The following is a 24343-nucleotide window of genomic DNA, read 5'->3' on the forward strand; positions in this document are numbered from 1 at the left end:
TCAGTATGTCCTGAGATAATGGAAAAGCACTGACCCCCTTTACTCTCTCTGCCATGACACTATTTCTGGCGATTTTGAATGCTTGGGGAAAAGAAATGGCTGTGGTGACCAAGTCTTAGAATCATAGAATTGGAAGAGACCTCATGGGCCATCCAGTCCAACCCCCTGCCAAGAAGCAGGAAAATTGCATTCAAAGTACCCCCGACAGGTAGCCATCCAGCATATTGCATTGTGTTATGTTTGCTGTTAACCACCTTGAATCCTTATAATGGGAGGAAGGCAGGATAAAAATATAAATAAATACAAAATAAAATGCAGTTAATATGTAAATATGTTAAAAAGAAATACAATTTAATTCTTACAATGAAACATTTTATAAAATTCTATTGACTTTGCCTAAGCAACATCACTAAAAATTCTATTAGATCCCCAGCTAAACTCCAGAATCTAAGTAAACTTCCAGAGCTGCGTATTTTTAAGCTCTGTGTTTTGGGTGTTAAAAACTGAATGGCTGCTAAGGAATCTCATGATGGAGTATAATGACACCCAATAAAGACCAATAATTGTAAAAATACTTCAGATTTAAAGCAGGAAATATGAATTACCCTCATTATATAAAATAAACTATATTTAACTAAACTAACAAAAGAGGGCACTATTGTGGATCCAAGTAACGTTAGAAACAAAGGAAGTTTAGATAGCAATAATTAATTATCTTTCGCTTTAGCATAAATTTGGAACAGAATTCAGCAGTACTTAATGTGAAAAATAAGAAAAATCAAAGAGAAATTAATGATATAAAAGGGGGGGGGTCTTACTAAACAACAGCTGGAAAGAGATCGGAAACACATGTAGGAAACAGAGCTGTTCTAATAAGTCCAAAACACCAGAAATTAGGGCATAAGAATAAACAAGAAAAGAATAGCCAGTAGAGAATGCAAGATTAATCTTTTACTAGCAATGGACCTTTGCCACAGAATACGCTCAGTGATGCCTGTGTTTCATACAGTCTAGGAGATTTTTTGACCCAGAGTGTTGTTTTAGCTAATAGGCAGTAGCAAGCTGTGAAATCTTGATAATAACAAGACATTTAAACTCCCAAAATGTTTCCCTATGCCTCATGTGATGTGGTTGAGTAGTCCCAAGATGGGTGTTCCACTTGCAGGCTAAAATTACTTCACTATTGTGTCCCTCTGCTCTCCTTAAATTTTAATCCTCACAGAAATCTTTCCATTCAAAATACCTTTCATCTTAGATTGCACTTGACTTTTGAGCCAAGCTACACATCCAGCTAATTCACATGGCTTGATCTAATCACTTCATATCTGACTTCACTTCAGATTCCACATGTGGGATTGCATGTTTCAATATTCTCCTATGTTGCTTTTCATAATCTGACACTTCCTTTGCTTAGGAAAATAGGAAGCTGCTTTATACTGAACCAGATCATTACCTTTTCTAGCTCAGTGGTGTCTACACTGATTGGCAACATTCCTCAAAGACTTCAGAGGATCTGAATATGCCATAAAACTCAACAGTGCCTCATTTCCCACCCCTTCATCTTGCCCTAGAAACCACACAAAATATGTCTTCCAAAGTTTCCTAGCCTTCTGAGTACATTTTGGGGGATGCTTAGAGTGCTACTTGGAAAAGGGAGATGACTGTTCCCAAGTCCACTGAAGTCTACTGTTCTGCACAGAATATTGGGAACTGCACAACGCTTCTACTCAACTAGTACAAATATTCTTCTGGAAGAAAATCTAGCTGATCTGCTTCTTTCCTTATGTAGACAGAATCCTGTCTACAAAAATTATTTGCAGAGCAGTGCATATGTATTATGATATTTGAAAGAGAGGTGGATACCCTCAACTCCATGTTTAGTTATCATCTGCACTGCAACTACCAGGAGGAGCAGCCTTCGAAAGAACTGGATCCTTAGATCCTATGATATAAAGTGGAATACAAATATTTAAGTGAAATGCAAAATGGAAGGAAAATAGAATCCTGGTTGGCACCAATATATACCAGGCATTCAGCATGCTGCTCGGGAGCACATAAAATCTGTAAATGTATTCAACATGAGTATCTCCAGCTAGGGATGGAAGGATTGGTACATTTTCAGGTGGCATTAATTTTACCCTCTTCATCCCATTACTAGATTGATTTTGCCATTTTCCCCTTTGCTCCACAGGGAAATTTATATAAAATTGTATGTAAACAATTTTATCAAAATATAAACTTATTAGCATTTCAATGGGAAGTGTGAACCTGCTTTTGGCTGATGAGATAGGATTGTTGTTGTTATTGTGTGCTTTCAAGTAGTTTCAGACTTAGTTTGACCCTGAGTGAGGGCCGGGTAAATGACCTTCGAGGGCTGTAACCGGCCCCCGGGCCTTAGTTTGAGGACCCCTGAGCTACATGGAAACCACATATAGAACCCGTTAAAGCATCAGTTTTTAAAAAAACATACAATCAACCGCAAACTGATTATGTAAGTTCTCCATACATTCTCCAGGGACATACTTCCTGTATGAAAAACAAAACAAGAAAGGACAATTCGGTCCCTATCTCTATTCAATAAACATTTGAAAATACTGTATTTCTTTTATTTTAAGTTTCTCACTCCCCAATATAAACAGCACCTTAGAATCACCAGCAAATATATTAATTAAGCTTTTTCTGTTGGCGGTACTGAAATTAGTGTGCATCTTAAATCGATAGCATCTTAAAATCAAAGAAATACGGCAAATGGATGTGAGACAATTTTTGTCCTGTAGTCAAAACATTTGAGAATGTAAAACAAACTCAGTTTAAGAAATTGTAAGACCTTTTTTTTCTAAAAGAAATATCTTCAAAATAGTCAGAAAGAACTATTTGTCATTTGATAGTTATTGACTGAACCTACTAATATTGCTTTTGTTTGCTTAAAATGAAGCCCAAACAACTGAGGGCAAACACATGCATCCTTCTACCTGAAAATAACTGCTCAGATCACACTGGGGTTTCTAGTTTAGGAAATATAATGCCAGCAAAACCTTGACTGGATAAATATTTGTAGATACAAGCACAATGAAAAAGAAGAAGAGAAATCACATGTAAATCCATGCAAATATTTACAATAGTATTTATTAATATTTAATTTGTTTGTCCTGGTTTTGTTGTCAGTGGTTTCAGATGCTGATTTCTGTTGTGTGTCTTGCTGTTTCCTTGAGACATTGCAATATCAGAGCTTGGAAAAGTAACAGTTCCCAGAATCCTAGTGGCCATGGAAGCGGGGAGTTGCTGTCCAACAAATAATTTCTCCAAGCTCTATGAAACCACAAAGCATGATATTCATGTGTACTCTGTTGGATCAACATTAAATTTATTGGCACTAACCAGCCAAAATTATAACCAAAACCTGCTAAGATTGGAGATGAGGAGAATAAATGTGTATGGATTCACATATTTGAAACATTCACAAGTAAAGTATGATATTGACATGGTGCGTGAATGAGGAGAATGAAACATTCCTATTTGTTTATTTATTATTTTATTAATTAATGAAATCCTCATCCTACATCATGAGATCTCTGAGCTGCATACAAATACAGACAAACACAAACAATTAAAAACAAGGGTGGCCCACATTGGAAGAAGAATTGTCTGGGGCCACACATAGAATATGCTAAAATTGACAATAACTGATGAGCAAAAACCCCCATAAAACAAAAACAAAAAAACAGTCAATGCATAATTTTTTGTGATATTTGCAACTACGGATAAGAAAAAAAGGTCCTTGCATAATAACCTTAATTATGTGTCACTCCATTTGGATGGCCTTTTAAAATCATTATGTGAATGGTTTGAGGTTATAATGCGAATTATAGTGTAATAGTCAATTTTGTCTACAAAGTATGTGCTAGAGAGCTGCACAATTGAGTTACCAAAAAAAAAATTCTCACAATGTTTTAAGTAAATGTATGAGTCTGTGGGTTGTTGTAGGTTTTTTCGGGCTATATGGCCATGTTCTAGAGAAGGTTGGACAGGTGTGATTTAAAATAATGCAAACAATTTCAGTTGATTAAAACATAAAAAATATATTAACAAGTTAAAACAGATTATAGGTTAATACAGCTTCAAAACAAGCACATAAACATTTTAGAGTAAATCACACAGACCTGCTAGGCCATTGTTTACTTGGTGCTTAAAGGAAACTAGCAGTGCCAAACAGGCCTCCAAGCAGGACTGTGTTTTAGAAATGGGGTGCCACATCCAAGGAAACCCTCTCCCACATCTTCATACAAAGTGTTGAACTCACTGGTAGGACACAGGAGATCACCTACCTTTAACATCCATTTCTGAAAAAAAAAATTCTCCCAGCCTAGCTCTGATATCAGAGGTGAGCAGGATTATAAAGACCATTCAATTGCTACTTAACATTTCAATATAGTAGTGGAGGCAAATCTGTGTGCCTTCAAGTCATTCTGATGGATGACAACCCTATCACAAAGTTCTTGGCAGAATTTGTTCAGAGGGAGGTGTATTGTGTATTCCTTCCCCTGAAACTAAAAGAGTATAACTTGTCCAAGGTTTGTTTGTTTGTTTGTTTATTTATTTACAATATTTGTATCCCGCCCATATCAACCCGAAGGCGACTCAGGGCGGCATACAAGTCGGCAACAATTAGATGCCATATATAAAAATACATCAGGTTTCCATGGCCAAGCAGTTTTCTGATCCAAATATGAGACCATTACATTACATGACCATTGCAGTGGCAATTGCCCAGCTAATTTATGAGCTACCATCCCCTCCCCCCCCCCCCCGTTTAGTCAAGAAACAAGACAATAACAACAAATATAGTGCTATTTTAAATGTTCTAATTATATATTGTGGATTGTTATGGCATCAAATTGCTGCCAATTTGAAAGCCGCCTTGAGTCGCCTTCAGGCTTGAGAAAGGCGGGATAGAAATATTGCAAATAAATAAATAATATAAGCACAAAAATCCACTTTATTTGTTCAGTTCCTCAGATAATTGTTTTACACAAACAGAGATGCTGACATGATCAGAATCCTCTAGCCACCATAGCCACTGTAAATTTTGGTCCAAAAAGAAGCTTTTCCAAGTTCTGGTTTTACATATAGCCTGATAACATTTCAGGATTTCAGCATTTGTGGACATGCAGAGCTATGAATCAGAGAATACAGAAAGTAGGGCAAAACAGCAGCCCTGCCCAGTATGACCAAGTTCAGCCCCCTGTTCTAACAGTGACGGAATTTGTTATTTGAGGATACAATCTGAAATGTTTAACTTGACAACAAAAGTACACCCACCCCCTTAACCTATAACATTATTATTATGGCTAGGCAGCTAAATGAAATGTTTAGGTTAGTGGGATTTTTCCCACAGCCTAATGGAGCAGGTGGTACTTGCCCGGCCGCAAATGTATGTTTAGAAGTCCTGGGACATGCCCGAAAGGTAGCTAGCATGAAACCACCCAACTGGCATGTGCAAATACAGGTTTAAAGAACTCTCATTTTCGCTGACTTTTGAAAACATGACTGGCTGTGTCAGGTCACATTTACCATCAATATTATTTTATTTCTAAGGCAATATGACATTCCTCATTTCAAGTTAAAACATTACTTCAGATGATAAATATGGTCGGAAAGAAAATCTAACCGCGCTGCGCTCTCCTCCTCCCCTCTTTTTTTAATAGAATAGGATCTCAGGCTGTCACATGAAGAGCACATTTTATAAAGAAGTATTTAGCACCTCCAGATGACCTCCATACAGAAATGCATCATGCTATTCAAATTCTGCCTGTCAACTGCTATGAAAAACAGTAAGTAAATATAAATGCCATTAAAGGGAGAAGTTATCTTACTGGGACAAGTTCTAGCGATTTGAGTTCTGACAGCTCCCAATTTGGATGCCTTCCAGTGTCAATAAAACTTGTTCAAGCAGAACCTTACCTGGTTTTCACCACATCGAGGGGGTGCATCAAGCAAATTTCTACAAGACCTGTAAGATGATAGAGAAGAGAAGCCTGGTAAATACTGTTGATCTCCACAGTTATTGAAGTATCCACTGTTCCAGCGCAAAGCATGTTGAGCAAAGAAAACAAGAATACAAAGACATGTACAGCCTCCTAACATTTTTTTCAAATGTCTTCTGAGTCAAAATAAAAGTTTGTAGGAAAACAAATATTATTTAAAGGCTCCCATAGCACATTGCCTGATCCAAGACATTGCTGGTTCAATTGTAGGGATGGATGAGAAATTAGTTCAGCTACCATTTTAGTGTGAATTTACCCAATACATACTCCCTGAATCAAATAGTTAAACTGAATATTTTAAAGTCAAAATACACAGCTTTCTTTGTAACACACAGCAATATTCAGATTGGGAAAAAGTGAACATAAAACATGTACCGTTGAAAAGATGCATATGAACCGTGTATAAAAATGCTTTCTTCACTGGAATAAAGAAGGAAATTATATTTTTAAAAGCTTACCAAGATGCATGTACTTGCAAAATTCATGCAAAAATGTTGATAAAAACAGAAAGGAGGAGGAGGAAGAGGGAAGTAAAGAGGAAGATGAGAAAACCGTTCAGAAAAAAAACTTAGTGTTAGTAAGTGAATAAAACTGGGCTTGACTGATTCCACCATTTTTTTTTAAACGCCACCTCTGACATTTAAATGTACTAGGACTAGGTGACCCAATGTTTTTCAGCCTAAATGTCCCAATTTCAATGTTGGAATAACAATGCTAGTCTACTTTAAAGGCTATTGTAATCTACTTTGAACACTGAAAAAGCAAAAGAGAAATGCTAATAATTATTATGATTATTAAGAACAGCAGCTCTTGCCCAAGCTGTTTTTGATTTGTACTTTTTGTTGATCTTGTGTGCCTTCAAGTTATTTCCGACTTATAGAAACCCTAAGGTGAACCCCTATTATGGGTTTTCTCTGGCTCTATTTTGATTATATCTTGAGTTTTAAAGGACCTTAATTAACATGGTAATTTAAAACTGTGAAGAAATGGTGTGCTAGTATCATTCCTGAAACTATTTGAGTAGAGACATGCTGTAGGTTTCATAGGACAATAGGTAGGATTCTGGTGTGCAAGTGGGTGCATGAAAAAGATAGTTACTATGCCTTACCAGAAACACACTCAGCAGTTGTCACACAGATGTGCAAGTGACAAGGACAGCATGGAGCAATTGCATAGTATATACTGCATCAAAATATGTAGAATGGTTAATTCACTCCATGGCAGTAGAATGGTTGATTCACTTTAGTTTTTACTCAGAACTTTATGGCAGCCATCGAACATACTGAACCTATTTTTGAGAATAGGTTTTATCACTTTGGACAGCTTCTTGAAAGTTCAAACTAAAAGTAAGAGCAGATTCACCACCCATTAACATGAAAGCCATTAGCCACCACTAGTGTACTATGCAAATAGGTTATGCTAATATTGAAAGAGAGGTTGTAATCCATGAAAAGGTCACCATGACCAGGTTTCTGTAGCCTGGAAACTAAGGACCTCATCACACTGAGGCCCAGAAGTTGGGTGTCAGTGAAGAAAACCATGGGGCAATGTAACACTTTGTGACCTTACTGTTGATTGTCATGGGATCCCTTCCCATGGCACATTGCCAACACGGAGCCAAATGGAGCCCAGTTGGACGTAGCTCAACATCATTTGATGGAGTCTGGGGAAATCTGGCCGGCAGTGCAGAGAAGCACAGAAAAGTGCCAAAAAGACTCCATGTGATGAGGTGGCTGGTATCCATTGAAGGAAGTGCCACTTTCATTCATAGGCAGGAAAAACACCTAGTAAAGGCTCTCATTAATGGAAGCAAGGAGGAAATTTTGGAAATTTCTCCTCTTGTAACAGCCTCCTCCTCTATTTCAGTAAATAATAAGCCTCCTACCCAATTGCACTCTTAGGAACATATCTGGGTGAAATTTTGCTCAGAGGATGCTGTCATTCATGGAAACAAAGCATAACCAAAGCCACCAAGGGCGCCAAATAGACAGTTAAAAGCTCCGCAGTGTAATTTTGGCCAGCAATGTCCAGTTTATTTTACTAAGAATTAAATAATGCATGGGTGCAATGGGACAAACTTCAAGGTAAGTGTATACATTTATAAAATATTGGGTGCAATGGGGCTTACTTCTAGATAAATACCATATGTACCCATTTATAAGTTGAGGGTTGGTTTGGGAACAAAATTTTGATATGTGGATGTCAAGAGTGATATCACCGATAAGGGAAAGCACCAATTCCAACTCAGGGGTCAGCAATTTGGAAAGGCCAGAAGCGGTGCCACAGTGGAGAGAATAGAGGGGTGTGTGTGCTCTTTTTAGGTTTTTCCAGAATGGGCCACTCTACTCAAAGAAGTGGGTGGTTCCTTTTCTTTATAAAAGTCAAGGCACAGTACATACCTTAACCTGTGAAAAATCTACTCATTTTCAGACTTAAACATATAAGGTATCTAAAATTGTACAAGGTTAGCATCTATTTGGGGATGAAGGGTGCAAATTAAACCTCAAAAAATTTGGGACTTTATTCCCTTTACATTAAATTATCAGAACTCTTTGTCTGTGATCTGCATTTCAATATGTAGCCAACAACATATGCAATTCAATCTATATGAGTAATGTCTGAGAAAGTCATCATATTTCATCTTTCGTTGCTTAATGATTTCGTATTTAACAACTGGGCTGTCATCATGTCTCCCTTTTCTGGCTTTTGGTTCTCCTTTGCCAGAACTTAAACTTAACCTCTAGCCCTTTGGATCACTGTATGAGCAATCCACACAAAATTTACCCAAAGCCTGGCAAAATCAAGCAGCTATTTGAATCTCCAAAATCCTACTTTTTGCACCAGAAATTACATTACATTAAAACTTTGTGCTACACTTAACTTTAATTTCTTGGCCTCTTCAGGGCACATTTTTAAGACAGGCATTTTTCCAGAAAATGAATCAGATGAATTCCACTCCTACTGGCAAGAAATATGTTTTGGTAACTTTGAGATTCTATTAGCTTTCTGCATTTCCTGAGGAGCAAAATTCTTTTCTTCTCATCACTTAATTATACAGTAGGTTTCTATGGCTAATTTCCTAAGGCAACACTCTCTGCATAACAACCAGGGTGGATATACAGAAATGGAAAAGGGGTGGAAAGAAACAAAGTGTGCAAGAGTGCAATCACCATTGATCATCATCAGTCATCATCATCATCAACATCAATTAACCAATTGTTGCTGCAGTAAAAGAACAGATAAAGCACAGCATATATTTCCCCAATAGCAGTAATGATTACAGAATCCTGCTTGAATAATTGCCCAGAAAATTACAGCATTTGCTTTAGATAACACTTATAACTTTGTAGATGCTTTCCATGCATAGACAATATTCTCATATGCATTTGCTCAACAGATTTTCATGAAAACCAGTTCAAAACACTACAAGATCTCCATAGGAGCATACCAGCACATATGAAATCATGAGCTCAAGACACAGAATGAAATCATAGACAAGTTATCGAAAACTCATATACAGCTGAAGACTTATCCATACTCTTTATTCCACAGCATGAAAATGTAGCCTGACAGGGATCCTGTCAGTTGTGGCCCAAAAGGTCAGCTAGGGCTAGGCTGACAACTCTTACTCAGAGGACATTTGTTGTTCAAATTGTGGAAGGACCTAAATTAAGTAACTTACTGTTCTCCAGTTTGATCTAATCCTTAAGCCAATTGAAACTTGGTCTGGAAGCGCTAGGCCCCCTCTATCTTTCGCATCGATAAGAGTCCTATAAGCAACTCTAGCTTTTTTGCCTTTCCAAATGAATTTAACAAGATCTTTCCTCCAGAGATCAAAAATCTTTACTCTTTTGCAAATTGGTAATTTTTTAAACAAAAACATTTTAGATAGAATCATCATTTTTACCATGGCAACCTTCCCTAATCAGGTAAGTTGAACTGAACTCATTGCCATCTTTCAAGATCTCTTTTAACCCCCTTCCAAGTTTTGTCATAATTATGCTGATATAAATTACATTTTTGTTGGTATTAAAATTATGAATGCATTGTTATTAATATTAATATTTTCATTGACATTATGCTGTTTGACCTGATTATTTATTTTTAACTTGGATTATACATTTTAAATTGTTGTTTCCCACCTCAATCCCTACAAAAGTGGGTAGAAAATAAATACCAATAATAATAGTAATAGTAATAATAATAATAATAATATATTTATCAAAACCTGTCTCCATCAGATCCAAAGGTTCAATAACAATCAGATTTAACATTTACCCATCATGGGTTTTCTTGGCAAGATTTGTTCACAGGCCAAACTTTGCCTTCGTCTAAGGCTGAGGGGGAATTACTTGCCCAAGATCACCCTGTGAGTTTCTATAGCCAAGTAGGAATCTGAACCCTGTTTTCCAGAGTCATAGATCAACATTCAAACATCATGTTGTCTCTTTATAAATGTAGTATCCCCAGGGATATATCCCATTATGTTCAGTAAAATAATTTGCATTCATATTTCTCCCCTTCCCATCACTTTTTCCTAGCTCCATCTCTAACAGCCTTACCAAATCCATAGGTAATAAGCATTTATATCCATTTGATGAGGGAAGGACAAGTTTATTACAATATTTGAAGAGGGGTCAGGGATCATATGGATTCATTATCTGTGGATTTTTGAATATTTAGAATGAACTAAAACAATCAAAATAACCCACTTAATAAACATGTGGACAGGAGTTAACTAATAGACATTGTTTGGAGTGGTGGGAACAAAAGTAGTTTGTGAAGATGTCAGGTTTTACAATGTATTGTAATGTAATATAGCTGAGTCATGCACTGCTAATAGGCTTCTATTGGAAATGCTGAGTCATGCATTAACTGTATATAGGGAATCATTTGGGGAATGTGTTCTGGCCTGGTCCAAGTGAGTGTTAATGATGTAATCCTGGGTCTGAGTTAAGTTAATGAGTTGGGAACCAATCAGAGATTGCTATGTGTAATTGTATAGAATTGTATATAAGGAAGTCATGTAGAGTGTATACTCTCTCCTTGTGTTGTGATGCTGTTTGTCGAAGGCTCTATGTAATTGATTAAAAGAACCTGTCTGCTAAGACAAGATAAAACCGTGTGCTGTGGTAAGTTTGTAGTGTCATCTAGACTGGAGGAAAGACAATGGTAAAACTGACAATGGCCAGGCATGTGCTCAAGTGTCTGTAAAAGAGTTCCAGAATGACTGCAGTTTGTGGGAGCAGTTGACTGAAAATACTGTGCAGGAAGAAGCTACTGGAAAGTGCTGAAGTTGTGCAACTGATCTGCTGCTGAATTGTGAAATTAATCTCAACAGAAGACCTCCAAAAGACCTCCAAAAGACCTTCAAAATGAGTAATAAAAAGGCAATGAAATTTTAGTGCAAGCAAGCAAGCAAGGGGAAAGGGATGGATAGGGGGCAAACACCCTAATTTCATAAATACACTGATGCGATCACAGCTGCTCAGCACCTGCCCAAGAAAGGGAGCATGAAGATGAAGTAGACAACTTGGTGTAAATGTGAATCCAGTGGACAGCTTCTATGAAGAAGACAAAATTCATATGGGGAATAATTAGAAGAGGAACTTAAATAAAACTGCCAGTCAAACTGCTTTTATATTAATCCATGGTGTGTACAGTTCTGGTCACTGCACCTTAAGAAAGAGAACGGCAAAGAAGGAAAAGATGCAGAAAAGATGACAAAATGATTAAGGGACTAGACTAATTTATTTCTGGAGAAAAGTTACAATATTTGGGGATTGTTTAACTTAAAAAAGAGCAAGTAAGAGGGAAAGCATCCATGTTATATTTCCCAGCTAGAGAAGGAAACTGCCTCTAATACCAGAAATGATATAACCATTCTGATTAGAAATTACTGGTGGCCCATCCTCCATGAATTTTTCTAATCCCTCTTTGAAAGCCAGCCAAGTTGGCAGACAGCTCTACATTTTCTAGCCATGAATTGCCCAATTGGAGTATGTGCTATATGAAGAAGTACTTCTTTGTTTTTGTCCAGGATCTCTCACCATTCAGCCTCAGTGGCTGTCCTAGGTTTTCACATTCTGAAAGGGAAAAATGTTTTTTTTTCCATTTTCCATACTCTTTGGATAATTCACACATTGCTATCATATCTCCCCATAAGTCAAACAGACCCTAACATTATAATTTTTCCTAGAATCATAGAATTATAAATGTTGACACCTGGGCCAACCAGCCCAACCCCATTCTGCAATGCAGAAATACACAATCAAAGCATCCCCGACAGATGTCCATTCATCCTCTACTTAAAAATCCTAGAAGAGGAGACTCCACCTTCTATTGACTCTTCTTAGAGTTACTCCCATCATTTTTGTGACCCCTTTGTTATTTCCCCCCATTCTACAGCACCCCTTTCCAGAAGTGGTTTACATGTAGGTTTTCCCAAGCTTTTGGTAGGTACAAGATTGATGACTCTTCCATGTTAGAGGCTCAACAATCTGTATGTCATTTCACCTTTTAGATTAGGTCCGAAAAGATGGAAAATATGGATATGCATTCCTGTTATTGCAGAATACACACACACTTAGTGCAGAAAGTACTGTTCACCTTCCTTATGGTGCGTTACTCATTTTCCTGGAATGAAATAGTCACTGAGGAAACAAAACACAATGGAAATTTGCTCATAGAGAGAAACATATGTCAGGCAGTGTATACTATGCAGTTGGAACTGCACATATTTGTTTTGGCATTAAAACCTTTACTGCCAAAATATGCAGAATAGCAATAAATACTGTGATATATACTTTATGCTTCACTTGAAAACTAATCTTTTTATGAAACTGTTAATAGTGAGCTGAATTAACACTTTTAAAAACAAATTTCTCTCCAAAGTAGTATTTTTGCTGCCAAAACATTATTGCGTGACAAGACAAATGATCGCAACGTCATTGAATTGCATGTTGTTTATAAAGAGCACTGAAAACTTACAAATATTGATTCTTCATTGTGTTTCCTAGCAAATGTAAAAGTTCAGTTATGAAATGGTTCTAATACCTATCCATAGATTCAGATCTTTTACTCTTCTCATCTATGAAAATAAACATTCATAAAGATGCCTCTGTACAGGAGTGTGTGCCATTCACAACTGATTACTTTGCCTTCAATACAAAAATCTAGAAATTATTATTATTATTATTATTATTATTATTATTATTATTATTATTATTATTAGACCCAGAATCTCCTAGGCAGCATGGCCAGTGCTCATGCTGGGTAGGAATTTATAGAAGGCATAAATCCAACTGTCCAAATGTTACTCTCAACTAGAAGGGATCTATAAAATGAATGAAAATTTTGATTAAAACAACATTTATGCAAGTTCCACTCATTTAATGAGTCTATTTAAGCTGAAAATAAAAATTGGACTTATTTGGACTACATTGACTAAATAAATAACTTTTCCAAGGTCTGACTAAACTGCTTTTTGAAAAGTCTTCTGACCAAGACAGACATTGAACAATGTGGGAGAACTGCCTGCTGATATTGCACCATTGGATGTGGTCAATTCAAAAATAAAGGGTATATTTGCACTGTATAAATAATGCTGTTTGATACCACTTTAACTGCCATTGCTCCATGCTATGGCATCTTGGGTTTTGTAGTTTGATGAAGTACCAACACTCTGGAAGAGAAGATTAAAGACCTTGTAAAGTGACACCTCCCACGATTCCAAAGCATTGAGCCATGGCAGTTAAAGTGGTGTTAAAATGCATGAATTTCATAGTGTCTCTTTTAACCATGCAAGATGAAGGACAAGCAAAAATTTAATTCAAGGTACATTTAGCTTATTTGAAGCAAATACACTATATACTCGAGTATAACCCTAATTGTCGAAGGCTTTCATGGCTGGAATCACTCAGTTCTTGTGGGTTTTTTCGGGCTATATATGGTTGTGAGAGTGGTCCAGCATTTTTGTGTTCTCAAATAAAATGCTGTGTCCAGGTTGGTTCATCAGGTGCTCTGCTATGGCTGATTTCTCTGGTTGGAGTAGTCTGCAGTGCCTTTCATGTTCCTGGATTCTTGTTTGGGCGCTGCATTTGGTGGTCCCTATGTAGACTTGTCCACAGCTGCATGGTATACAGTAGACTCCTGCAGAGGTGAGAGGATCCCTCTTGTCCTTTGCTGAACGTAGCATTTGTTGGATTTTCTTGGTGGGTTTGTAGATTGTTTGTATGTTGTGTTTCCTCATCAGCTTCCCTATGCGATCAGTGGTTCCCTTGATGTATGGCAGGAACACTTTTCCTCTGGGTGGATCTTCATCTTTACTCTTGTGGCTTGTTCTTGGTCTTTCAGCTCTTCTGATGTCTGAGGTGGAATATCCATTGGCCTGTAGAGCCCAGTTGAGGTGGTTCAGTTCATCTTGGAGGAGATGGGGTTCACAGATTCTTTTTGCACGGTCTGTCAAGGCTTTAATGGTGCTTCTTTTTTGACTTGGGTGATGGTTGGAGTTTTTATGTAGATATCTATCTGTGTGTGTGGGTTTTCTGTAAACGGTGTGACCCAATTGTTGATCTGGTTTACGGATGACTAGGACATCTAGAAAAGGCAATCTTCCTTCCTTTTCTTTTTCCATAGTGAACTGGATGTTTGGGTGGATGCTGTTCAGCAAAGGACAAGAGGGATCCTCTCACCTCTGCAGGAGTCTACCGTATACCATGCAGCGGTGGACAAGTCTACATAGGGACCACCAAACGCAGCGCCCAAACAAGAATCCAGGAACATGAAAGGCACTGCAGACTACTCCAACCAGAGAAATCAGCCATAGCAGAGCACCTGATGAACCAACCTGGACACAGCATTTTATTTGAGAACACAAAAATGCTGGACCACTCTCACAACCACCATGTCAGACTACACAGAGAAGCCATTGAAATCCACAAACATGTGGACAATTTCAACAGAAAGGAAGAAACCATGAAAATGAACAAAATCTGGCTACCAGTATTAAAAAAAAATTCTAAAATTAAAACAGCAGAGAGAAAAACAGGCAGGGACTTCTAAGCACCTTTCATTAAGAGTTTGCTCCAGGCACAGTCAGCCCATTGTATGCTAATCAAGGTGGTCAGTTGAAAAGATTCACACCTAGCCCAACTTACAAAAGCCTTTTGTCTCACCCTGGTCAGTCCACAGATATATAAACCCCTTTTTTCCCAGCTCCAGCAGACCTCTGAGGAAGCCTGCCATAGATGCAGGCGAAACGTCAGGAGAAATGCCTCTAGAACATGGCCATATAGCCCGAAAAAACCCACAAGAACTGAATAACCCTAATTTTTCAGACCTTTTTAAGGCTGGAAAAGCCTCCCTCGGTTTATACTCGAGTGAGGGTCCTGGTTGGCTTATATTCGGGTCAGCATATACTTGGGTATATAGGTAATCACAGTTGGACAGTCTTATCTTAAATTACAGTTTTAATATTCAAAATATTAAATATTCAAAAACATTTACTCTACTGATGCCTCAGTTAATGTAATTTTGTTGATATCTAATTTTATTTTTGAAAATTACCAGTAGCTGCTGCATTTACCACCCTTGTCTTATACTTGAGTCAATAAGTTTTCCCACTTTTTTGTGGTAAGATTAGGTGTCTTGGCTTATATTCAGGTCGGCTTACATATGAAGTATATAATTAAAATGTCTTGTGATTAAGCTAACTACATTGGCAACATCCTATGCCTTGAAATGTTTTGGTGTTATTTGGGTTTCATCCAGCTAACCATTAACTGTACATACAGTAGCAAAAGCCCCAGTGTCCTTTGAAGAAATATATTTTGAAATGGAAAAATGGTGATGTGTGACAGGAGTAAAGGAAAGAGAAGGTGAAGAAAGAGAAGGTAGCTGGCATTTAAACTCAGCTGTAATCTATCCTAAGATTGCTTCCAGCTCCTTCCCCACTTTGCACAGAATCCTGGGGGAAAGTGAGCTGGAGGAGCTGTGAGAAGCAGAATACAGTCAGAGTTAGGAGGGAGGAGTCAACTACGCACCACATTACAAAATTAAATGTAGTCAAAATAAAAAGTGCCTTCACATTACAAAAATCTGAAAGTCAGCTAAGGCTGCAATTGTAAACTCATTCTCTAGGAATATACTGAATGCATGAATTAACATGGTGAGGATCGCGCAGGAAGTAAACATTATTTCCTCATTACCTAGCTATGCCCTATTCTCATGCTAGATTTATTTTATATTGGATTAGTTCTACTGTTAGATTTTTCAGAGTGACAAAAATATAAGCAACTAGTTTAAGTGACAGGTTCAAACAAGCCAATCATAACCATTTGAGAAACAGCCAAAGAAAATGCAGTTATTGTGGATATGACATCTTTACAACATTGTCTAATGTAGGTCATGAAAAGTCCCCATAAAAATTAAGAAAATTTTACAAGTTGCACTGATATCCATTCATATAGGTCTTTAAAAGCGTGAAATTGGATCAAAGCAGAATCTATGAGAATTTACAAATATCTATATTTCAATCTATAAATCAATATTACAGGAAATTATTTGCCCTCAATCACTGTGAATTTAAAAGGACCTTCCACTGAAAGTATATTAAAATGGCAGAAAAAATTAAAATAATTGTATTTCATGTACTGTGATATTCTAAAGGCAGTTTGAGATTAAGATAGTAGATGCTATCTCTGCTATTACATCTAGCAATACTGCTGGATTTCCCCCCCACAGATTTGAGCTATGCAGGTCCCTCTATGGCAAACCCTTTTGGCAAGCATAAATTACAGTATGTCCACATGCAAAATTCAAATTTAACCAAAAATGTGTAAGACCCAAGAGAACTGGGTACTTGGCAAAAATATTCTATCATTCTGCTTCTTACATTAATGTTTGTTGGACATATAAATAAAACAACTCTGGTCTGTGCCAGGATGGTAGCAGTATACTTTTTATTTGAAGTCAGCTCTTAGTTAAAATCCTTACTTTGACATCACCTTGAACTACCACTATCCTCATCTACAAAATCAAAATAAGGTACAATCAAGGACAGATGGCAGGAGCTGAAGTGTAACAAAATCAAATATCATATTTGGTTCCAAAGACAGAATGTACAAAAGGTCATGCCTTTCATGAACAATGTCCAATTTCTAGTTTGTGCTTGTGAAATAAATAAATCCAGTGTCTGGCTGACATCTTTATTTCAGAAGTCAGACCAACAACACTTTTCTGTTGTGCTGACAGTTCTACGGTGATGAAAGACTCTAATAAAGATTATGGGAGATATTCTGAAAGTGACAGACAAGCAGGCCCATAGCCAGGATTTTGATGCGGGGGGGGGGGGGGGGGTGTGTGTGTGTGCTGAGTTTGATTTGGGCGGGGGACTGAGTTTGATTTCAGGGAGGGGGGCTGATGATCTACCCTAGCAAAACTTTTGTATCATTATCCCAATACCCCCATGCATATGGGATATATTGATCATGGTGATAAGATCATGATATGAATAAACATAACAGTTTAAATAATGCACCAGTAAAGCCTTCTCACGGACCACCCTGAGAATTTCGGGGGGACGACGACGACTGAAGCCCCTCAAGCCCCCCCCCCCCAGCTACATGCCTCCACACAAGATTCTTCAAAGTGGAAACTGCCTACTTCAGCTGTTACAAATGTTTTGAACATCTGAACATAGCCCTGCCCTTCTGCCGTTGCTTTCTTCATCTGGAAAATGATATCTGAATATTTTGAAGATGCTCCATTCAAACAAGAATCCTAAAACATCAAGGACTTGCTCCTATGGAAAACTTCACACAAACAGAAATCTCTCCTCCTTGGATGTTGCTTTACACATTAGCAAAGAATCAGTGAGAGTGGGAACAATGGGTAAAAGCTTCTCTGCTCATGCATTGAAGAAAGTGAGGTGAGTAACATCTAAATAAGGCTAGACAGATTGACGGATAGCATTATATTTATAATTTGCTTCTCTAACTGACCCCTCTCAGACACTGGCCAACTCAAATGTCCCAAAGCTGTGGTAATCTTCAGTGTTAAGGCTGAACTCAGTGCAAGGACATCACTCTATTTTTGACATGTTTAAAGTTCTCTAACGAATACAGCTAACAGCTCATGGCTGCAAGGACTGTCAGTCCCTGCCCCTGAGGGTCTTAATGTCTTTAAAATAGGCCTCCTAGTTTGTATTTAACTACCTTGTCCACAGAGGTCTGAAGGGTAGAGTAGATCAAAGATGTGCTACACACATAAAAAGCAGCTGTCCTTCATTTGCCGTTAATTAACTTCATCTGACCAGATCTTTTACAGCCTCCTTGTCACATATTCAACAGTCCATAAGCCCTATGACCTGCTCCTAAGTACTGTACCATTGCACACATTTCAACAAAATATAAATCTGAAAGCTATCTTCTATATAAATACTACAAAAGGAAGATTTCTTCGGTTGCAAGCCATAGGGTTGCTGCTGCATCAGAACCAATAACCTTCAACTTGGTTTATGTTGGAAAAAAATAGGCTGACACTATTAGTACTGTAGCTGTAAAATTCAAAGTCACCAAAAAGTCTGTCAAAGTCATACTTAAGTCAACAAACATTTAGGGCACCAAAAGATTTTAAATATTACAACCAGTAACAAAATGAGGATGTTACAGTGAGCACAATCATGTACAGGCTAGTTACTCTACACTTAAGTTACTCTACACTTAAAAGTTGATTCGTGCATTTTTAGCTTGTGAAATATTTTACATTCATAGAAAATGTGTAGAGTTCCTACAGAGTCCTATGATTCATGAGATGCTGCTACTAGCCAAGAAACTGAAAATTCTGGTTTATCCAAGCATGCCTTCTACTCATGGTAGGCTCTTTGTTCTAGATTAGAAAATGGTTCTGAAAGAAAGGAAAAGGAAAGCAGTTTCGGTCATCTTCCGTTTTTCCTAAGTACCCTTCATCATCCAATCCTCTCAAAGGTGATGCTGAAGTTCTTCTGCTTGCCCAGCAATTGGCAGATGGGGTCACTCGGGGTTCTGTTTTGTCCCCCATTCTGCTTAACATCTACATGAAACCACTGGGAGAGGACTTCTGGAGTTTTGTAGTGTCAGCAGTACACTGACACCCAACTCTATCTCTTCTTTCCATCTTAATCAATGCCTGTTGCCTTTGTGAGTGAGGGCAAACAAATTGAAGCTTAATCCAGACAAGACAGAGATTCTCCTGGTCAGTTGAAAGGAAGATCAGGGAATAGGGAGATCACCTATGCTGGATGGGGTCACACTACCTCTGAAATCTTGGTTCCCCAACTTGGATATTTTTCTGAACTCAACTCTGAGGTTACATTGGCAGGTTTCATAAGTGGACAGAGTTACATTTACACGGCTAGAACTAGTGCACCAGCTGTGCCAATTCCTTGAAATTTCAGGTCTGGTCACAGTGACAGATAGACTTTATTACACCCTATTTGGACCAGTGTAACACACTCCATGCAGGTCTGAATTTGTGAAAAAGTGTTTGGAAACTTCAGCTGGTTCAAAATGCTGCTGCTGAAATGTTGATTGGGGCCAGTTATATAGAGTATATCACTCCCTTGTTCAAACAGCTGCACTTACTACCAATGAATTTCTAGTCACATTTCAAAATGTTGGTAATGACCCTATATATAAGGCCATATACTGCACAGGTTCAGACTATATGAAAGACCATATCTCCCAATATGAATCTGCCAAGTCACCGAGATCATCTCTCAGTTCCACAACCATCATTGGCTTGCTTGGTGAGAACAACAGAGAGAGCCTTCTCAGTAGCTACTCTCACCCTCTAGAACTCCCTTCTATGGGAAGTTTGGCTGGTTCCCTCCCAGCTTTCTTTTCCCTGACATGCAAATACATTTTTATTGAAGCAAGTTTTGAATATATAAACTGAAGGGCTTTTTATTGAGCATGTTTACTTATGTTTTGAAATTTTGTATGTTTTAATTGATTTTAACTTGGTTTAGGAAACAATTTATTTTTAATTTTAAATTGTGTGGTAAATGTTTTATATCTGTTTTTGGAAACTGCCTTAGGTATCACTCTGAAAGGTGATATAAATAACACCGCCATGAGTCGCCCTAAAGGGCTGAGAATGGCGGTTAATAAATGCATCAAATAAATAAATAAATAAATCAAATAAATAAAAAATAAAGCTCTGGCAAGTATACATTGTGTCAGTACTTCATTATTACATTTCTTTCACTACTTTTGTTAAAAAGTCCAGACCCCATGTCCAAACAGGAGGTTGGCAAAAGGTTCAAGTTCAAGCAACAGAATCCAGATGAAAGGCAACAAAAGCAGGAAACAACATCATAGACCAGGGGTCCTCAAACATTTTAAACAGAGGGCCAGGTCACAGTCCCTCAAACGGCTGAAGGTCCAAATTATAATTTGAAAAAAAAAACATGAATGAATTCCTATGCACACTGCCCATATCTTATTTGTAGTGCAAAAGACAATTAAAAACAATACAATAATTAAAATGAAGAACAATTTTAACAAATATAAACTTATTAGTATTTCAATGGGAAGTGTGGACCTGCTTTTGGCTGATGAGATAGAGTTGTTGTTGTTGTTGTTGTTGTTGTGTGCTTTCAAGACTTAGGTTGACCCTGAGCGAGGGCCAGGTAAATGACCTTGGAGGGTCATATCCAGCCCTCGGGCCTTAGTTTGAGGACTCCTGTCATAGACAATAGAAATTTCCAAATCCCTAAGAAGATTCCAACAGAATTTGGAGTCAAGAGCTAATCCACCAATCCAAATGCCAGAGTCCACAAAGTGGTCAATAATACAGAGATCACTAACAGCCTGAGGCCACAGATCCAAATGCTGAAGTTTTGCCAGCAACAAGGTGGTACTCCAGAGCACCTTTTATATTTGCTTTTCATATGTTACCTATTGCTAGTGTATTTCTCTGCTAACCTGGAGGACCTGTGAACTTTTATCCACCTGCTCAGATGAACTTGCTTGTATTTGTTCTGCAGGCTGAGAAGAGGTAGCTTCCTCCATAGACTCTTCCTTCAAGCTCGGGTGAGGAAGCTGCTGGGCATTGCTTGCCTCCAGCTCAAACACTGGCCCTTCAAACAGTACCTTCTCACCTCCTCTATCAGAGCTATCCAGAACAACTTTCTTTCATGTCCAAATCAGTATAGGTAGGCAGGTAAATAGACAGATGCCATTATTATTGAATGTATTTGTTCAATATGCAAGGTGGAAAACATGCTAAGCCATTAAGTGCTAATCAAGGTGGTCAGTTGAAACATTCACACCTAGCTCCAGCAGACAAAAGTCCTTTGTCTCACCCTGGTCTTTCCACAGATATATAAACTCATTTTCCTACTTCCAACAGACCTCACTATCCCTAAGGATGCTTGAAACGTCAGGAGAAAATGCCTCTAGAACATGGCCGTATAGCCCGGAAAAACCTACAACAACCCAGTGATTCCGACCATGAAAGCCTTCGACAATACATGCTAATCCTAATTCTGCTGTTATCACTTTGCTTATGTAAAGTCATGGCTCTGAAGAGAAGAAATGTCACCTGTGGAGAGTGCCACTCTAGCCAACAATGAGGATTTTTTTAATTGTACTCTTGGATTTTACCACAACTTTTGATGCAGATGCTCTTAAATTCAGGAAATCCTACAGATGCTGAATCCTAAATCCACATCAGCATAGTCAACTTGGATAAAATTCAGAGTTGATTTCCCCTCTCCCCTTAGAATTTTTATATGACCCATGGAATTGTTGAGAGTCATTCTGAAGAGACAGAAAAGCCCCAGCACTGCCTCAATCATCACTTCCCCAGCCAGGTATTCAAACAGGCCAAATGTCACCACACTAAGTTTTCATGTTTCTTTTAGATTCTCCCAGAATTTTCTAAGCTCTTCCCTTTCATCACTTTACTCAGAAATGGCTCCTTTTAAAATGACAGTATAGTAATTTCAATAGCATGTGGATAAAACTACCTAGTTTTTTGGGAGGTGTGATAATTTGAAATTTATAGACTCATGCACGAGTATATACAGTAGTTGAGGACCCTCTGCCAGCATTTATGCAGACAGGGAATTCTGCCAGCAGGTATGTCCTTTATTCAAACCCTTTCAAGTTTTAGTATTGTATCATTAGTCATCAAAAGGCACTGTTTATCCACATTGCAACACATGATAGCAACTAGAATAATCCCATTGAATTGACAGGATTCACACAAATGTAGGTTTACTAAGTTTCCATTTCTGGTGCTACTGTAGTTGGAACTAACAACTGAATAACCCTTGTAGTTCTCCAAATCAGAACCAGCTTTGTTAAGACTATAAGATGGTGACCTTTCAAGTGAACTAGGAATTTGCATATTAAAAAGGATTTATGTAAAAATCCATTATTATAAGATGAAAATATGTTGTCAGAATCCAAATGTCACAGCATAAATGGAAATGTGTGTTTATAAAATCTTAAAACTCTTTGTAATGTAAATCAGAAGATTCCAAGATAGTTAAATTGTTTCTTCCCTGGGAATAAAATCTATTAAATAGAATTGTTATTAAACACATCATTAAAATGCAAAGCAATGAATGTGGTCAAAAAGGAAAAAAATGAATTCTGAAAAGTTAAAAATAAAACACTACACCCAATACATTTTAGCCAAAACATTATTGCATGCAAAAATACATACATTTTTTTTGCATTTTGCATGCAAAATCCAAAAATACATTCAGTTGGGCAAATAGCTTCTCTTCACATGATCCATATCACATATACATAAGAGCTAGTCTAGATACTATCCCTTATCTGACTGTTTCGGTGTTGAACTTCATTATATTTCCTTACTGTTTTCTTTTTTGCTCCTAGCTTACTGTAATAATTTTGAAAACTCTTTATATCCATTTTCCTCTATAACTCAGGAGACCAGGGTTTGATTCCCAACTTGCTTGGCTATGGAAACTCACTGAATGATCTTGGGTGAATCATACACTTTCAACCTTAGAAAGCCCTGTGATAGTTTTGCCCTGAGGTTCTCATGAATTGGAAATTACTTGAAGATAAACAACAAAGACTTTGATCTTATCATACAAAGGTGGGTTAATATATCATAACAAATAAATATGCAAATAATAATATCAAATGGTACAATTTGGGATCCACCACAGTTTTAATTTGTTTGTTTTTTTAACTCAGTGTTTAGATGGCTTACCATACCCAAAATCTCAGATCATCTTAAAATACAAATTTATTTGGGTTAAGTACAAAACATTCTCAGAACCTACTGTATAAATCAGGCAGTGCTACATGATTCTGTTTTACAAGCAGCAGTCTTATAGTCAACCAGACTGACTACTGATCAATTTAGCATGGTATTGTGTGTATAGCCCTTCAAGTTTCAGAAAGAATTATTTCCCAATCTTTTCATTGTTGTAAGCATCACATTTCTGTTGAGTGACATTAAAGGTTTATAATTTTTGTAGTGTCGTTGGCAGTCTCATTATGCTATCCTTTCTTTGGCCAGAAGAAAAGTCTGGAGGAACTGATGAGAGATAGACAGTCTGGTCACTCCAGCAAAATAGTGCTGAATGATGACTTTCAACCCCTGTGTGCCACGGTAGTGGCAAGTGATCCATAGGAAGCCTTGTACTTGAATAATGCCCCGTCTCTTCGGGCCTCTTTAGCAGCAAGGAGGCTAAGGGTTAAATTAATATCATAATCAAACATGTTTAGCCTCTCCTCTGGGAATCCATTTCTACCGCAAGCATATAAAACATTGGTAAGTCATGCCCACACATATCTAATAGCCTATTTACAGATAGAAGTTTCAATTGTTAAGCCTCTTCATTTAGAACTGCTTGATTGTGAAACATATGAAAAACACAAGATAATGTTTTCTTTTTCTTAAAATGCTGGAATTCCACTGTAATGCCTTCACCTTATTTTATTTTACAATAAACCTGGTGGTATAATTGCCCTTTCCCCCTGAGAAAACAATACACACACACACACACAAACACACACATCAAGTTTACTGTAAAATAAGACAAAGTCATTGCCTGTTTAACAGGGTAGAACAGTCTTAATTTGGTGAAAGTGTAAGTGTAGAAGGAGGCAACAATTGTGAATACGCCAGTGTCAAAAAGGTCTTGGTCAGAAAATTGTCCTTTGAAACAGCTGAGCTACACGCTCTTCTACTCTGGCATTGCTTCAAATACATTAACTGTTGTCTAGATTTTCCACTCTCTAGATCAGGCATGGGCAAACTTCAGCCCT

At 37.6% G+C, this 24343-nt stretch overlaps 1 protein-coding gene and 1 long non-coding RNA gene across 3 annotated transcripts in view; one reads left to right on the forward strand and one right to left on the reverse strand.

Annotated features, from left to right (window-relative positions):
* Nucleotides 1–6013, forward strand: part of LOC132764877 (uncharacterized) — a 90309-nt gene extending 84296 nt beyond the window's left edge. The window contains exons 3-4 of the long non-coding RNA XR_009630385.2: nucleotides 5706–5831; nucleotides 5930–6013. This is a non-coding gene — a long non-coding RNA (uncharacterized lncRNA). The remainder of the gene's footprint in view (nucleotides 1–5705; nucleotides 5832–5929) is intronic.
* Nucleotides 1–24343, reverse strand: part of SLC25A21 (solute carrier family 25 member 21) — a 306932-nt gene that overhangs the window by 135928 nt on the left and 146661 nt on the right. For both annotated transcript variants that reach the window (XM_060759039.2, XM_060759046.2), the window contains exon 2: nucleotides 5962–6010. In XM_060759039.2, the coding sequence (XP_060615022.2) occupies nucleotides 5962–6010 (49 nt within the window). The remainder of the gene's footprint in view (nucleotides 1–5961; nucleotides 6011–24343) is intronic.

The sequence above is a fragment of the Anolis sagrei genome, chromosome 1, assembly GCF_037176765.1.
Source record: "Anolis sagrei isolate rAnoSag1 chromosome 1, rAnoSag1.mat, whole genome shotgun sequence".
NCBI classification, from domain to species: Eukaryota; Metazoa; Chordata; class Lepidosauria; order Squamata; family Dactyloidae; genus Anolis; species Anolis sagrei.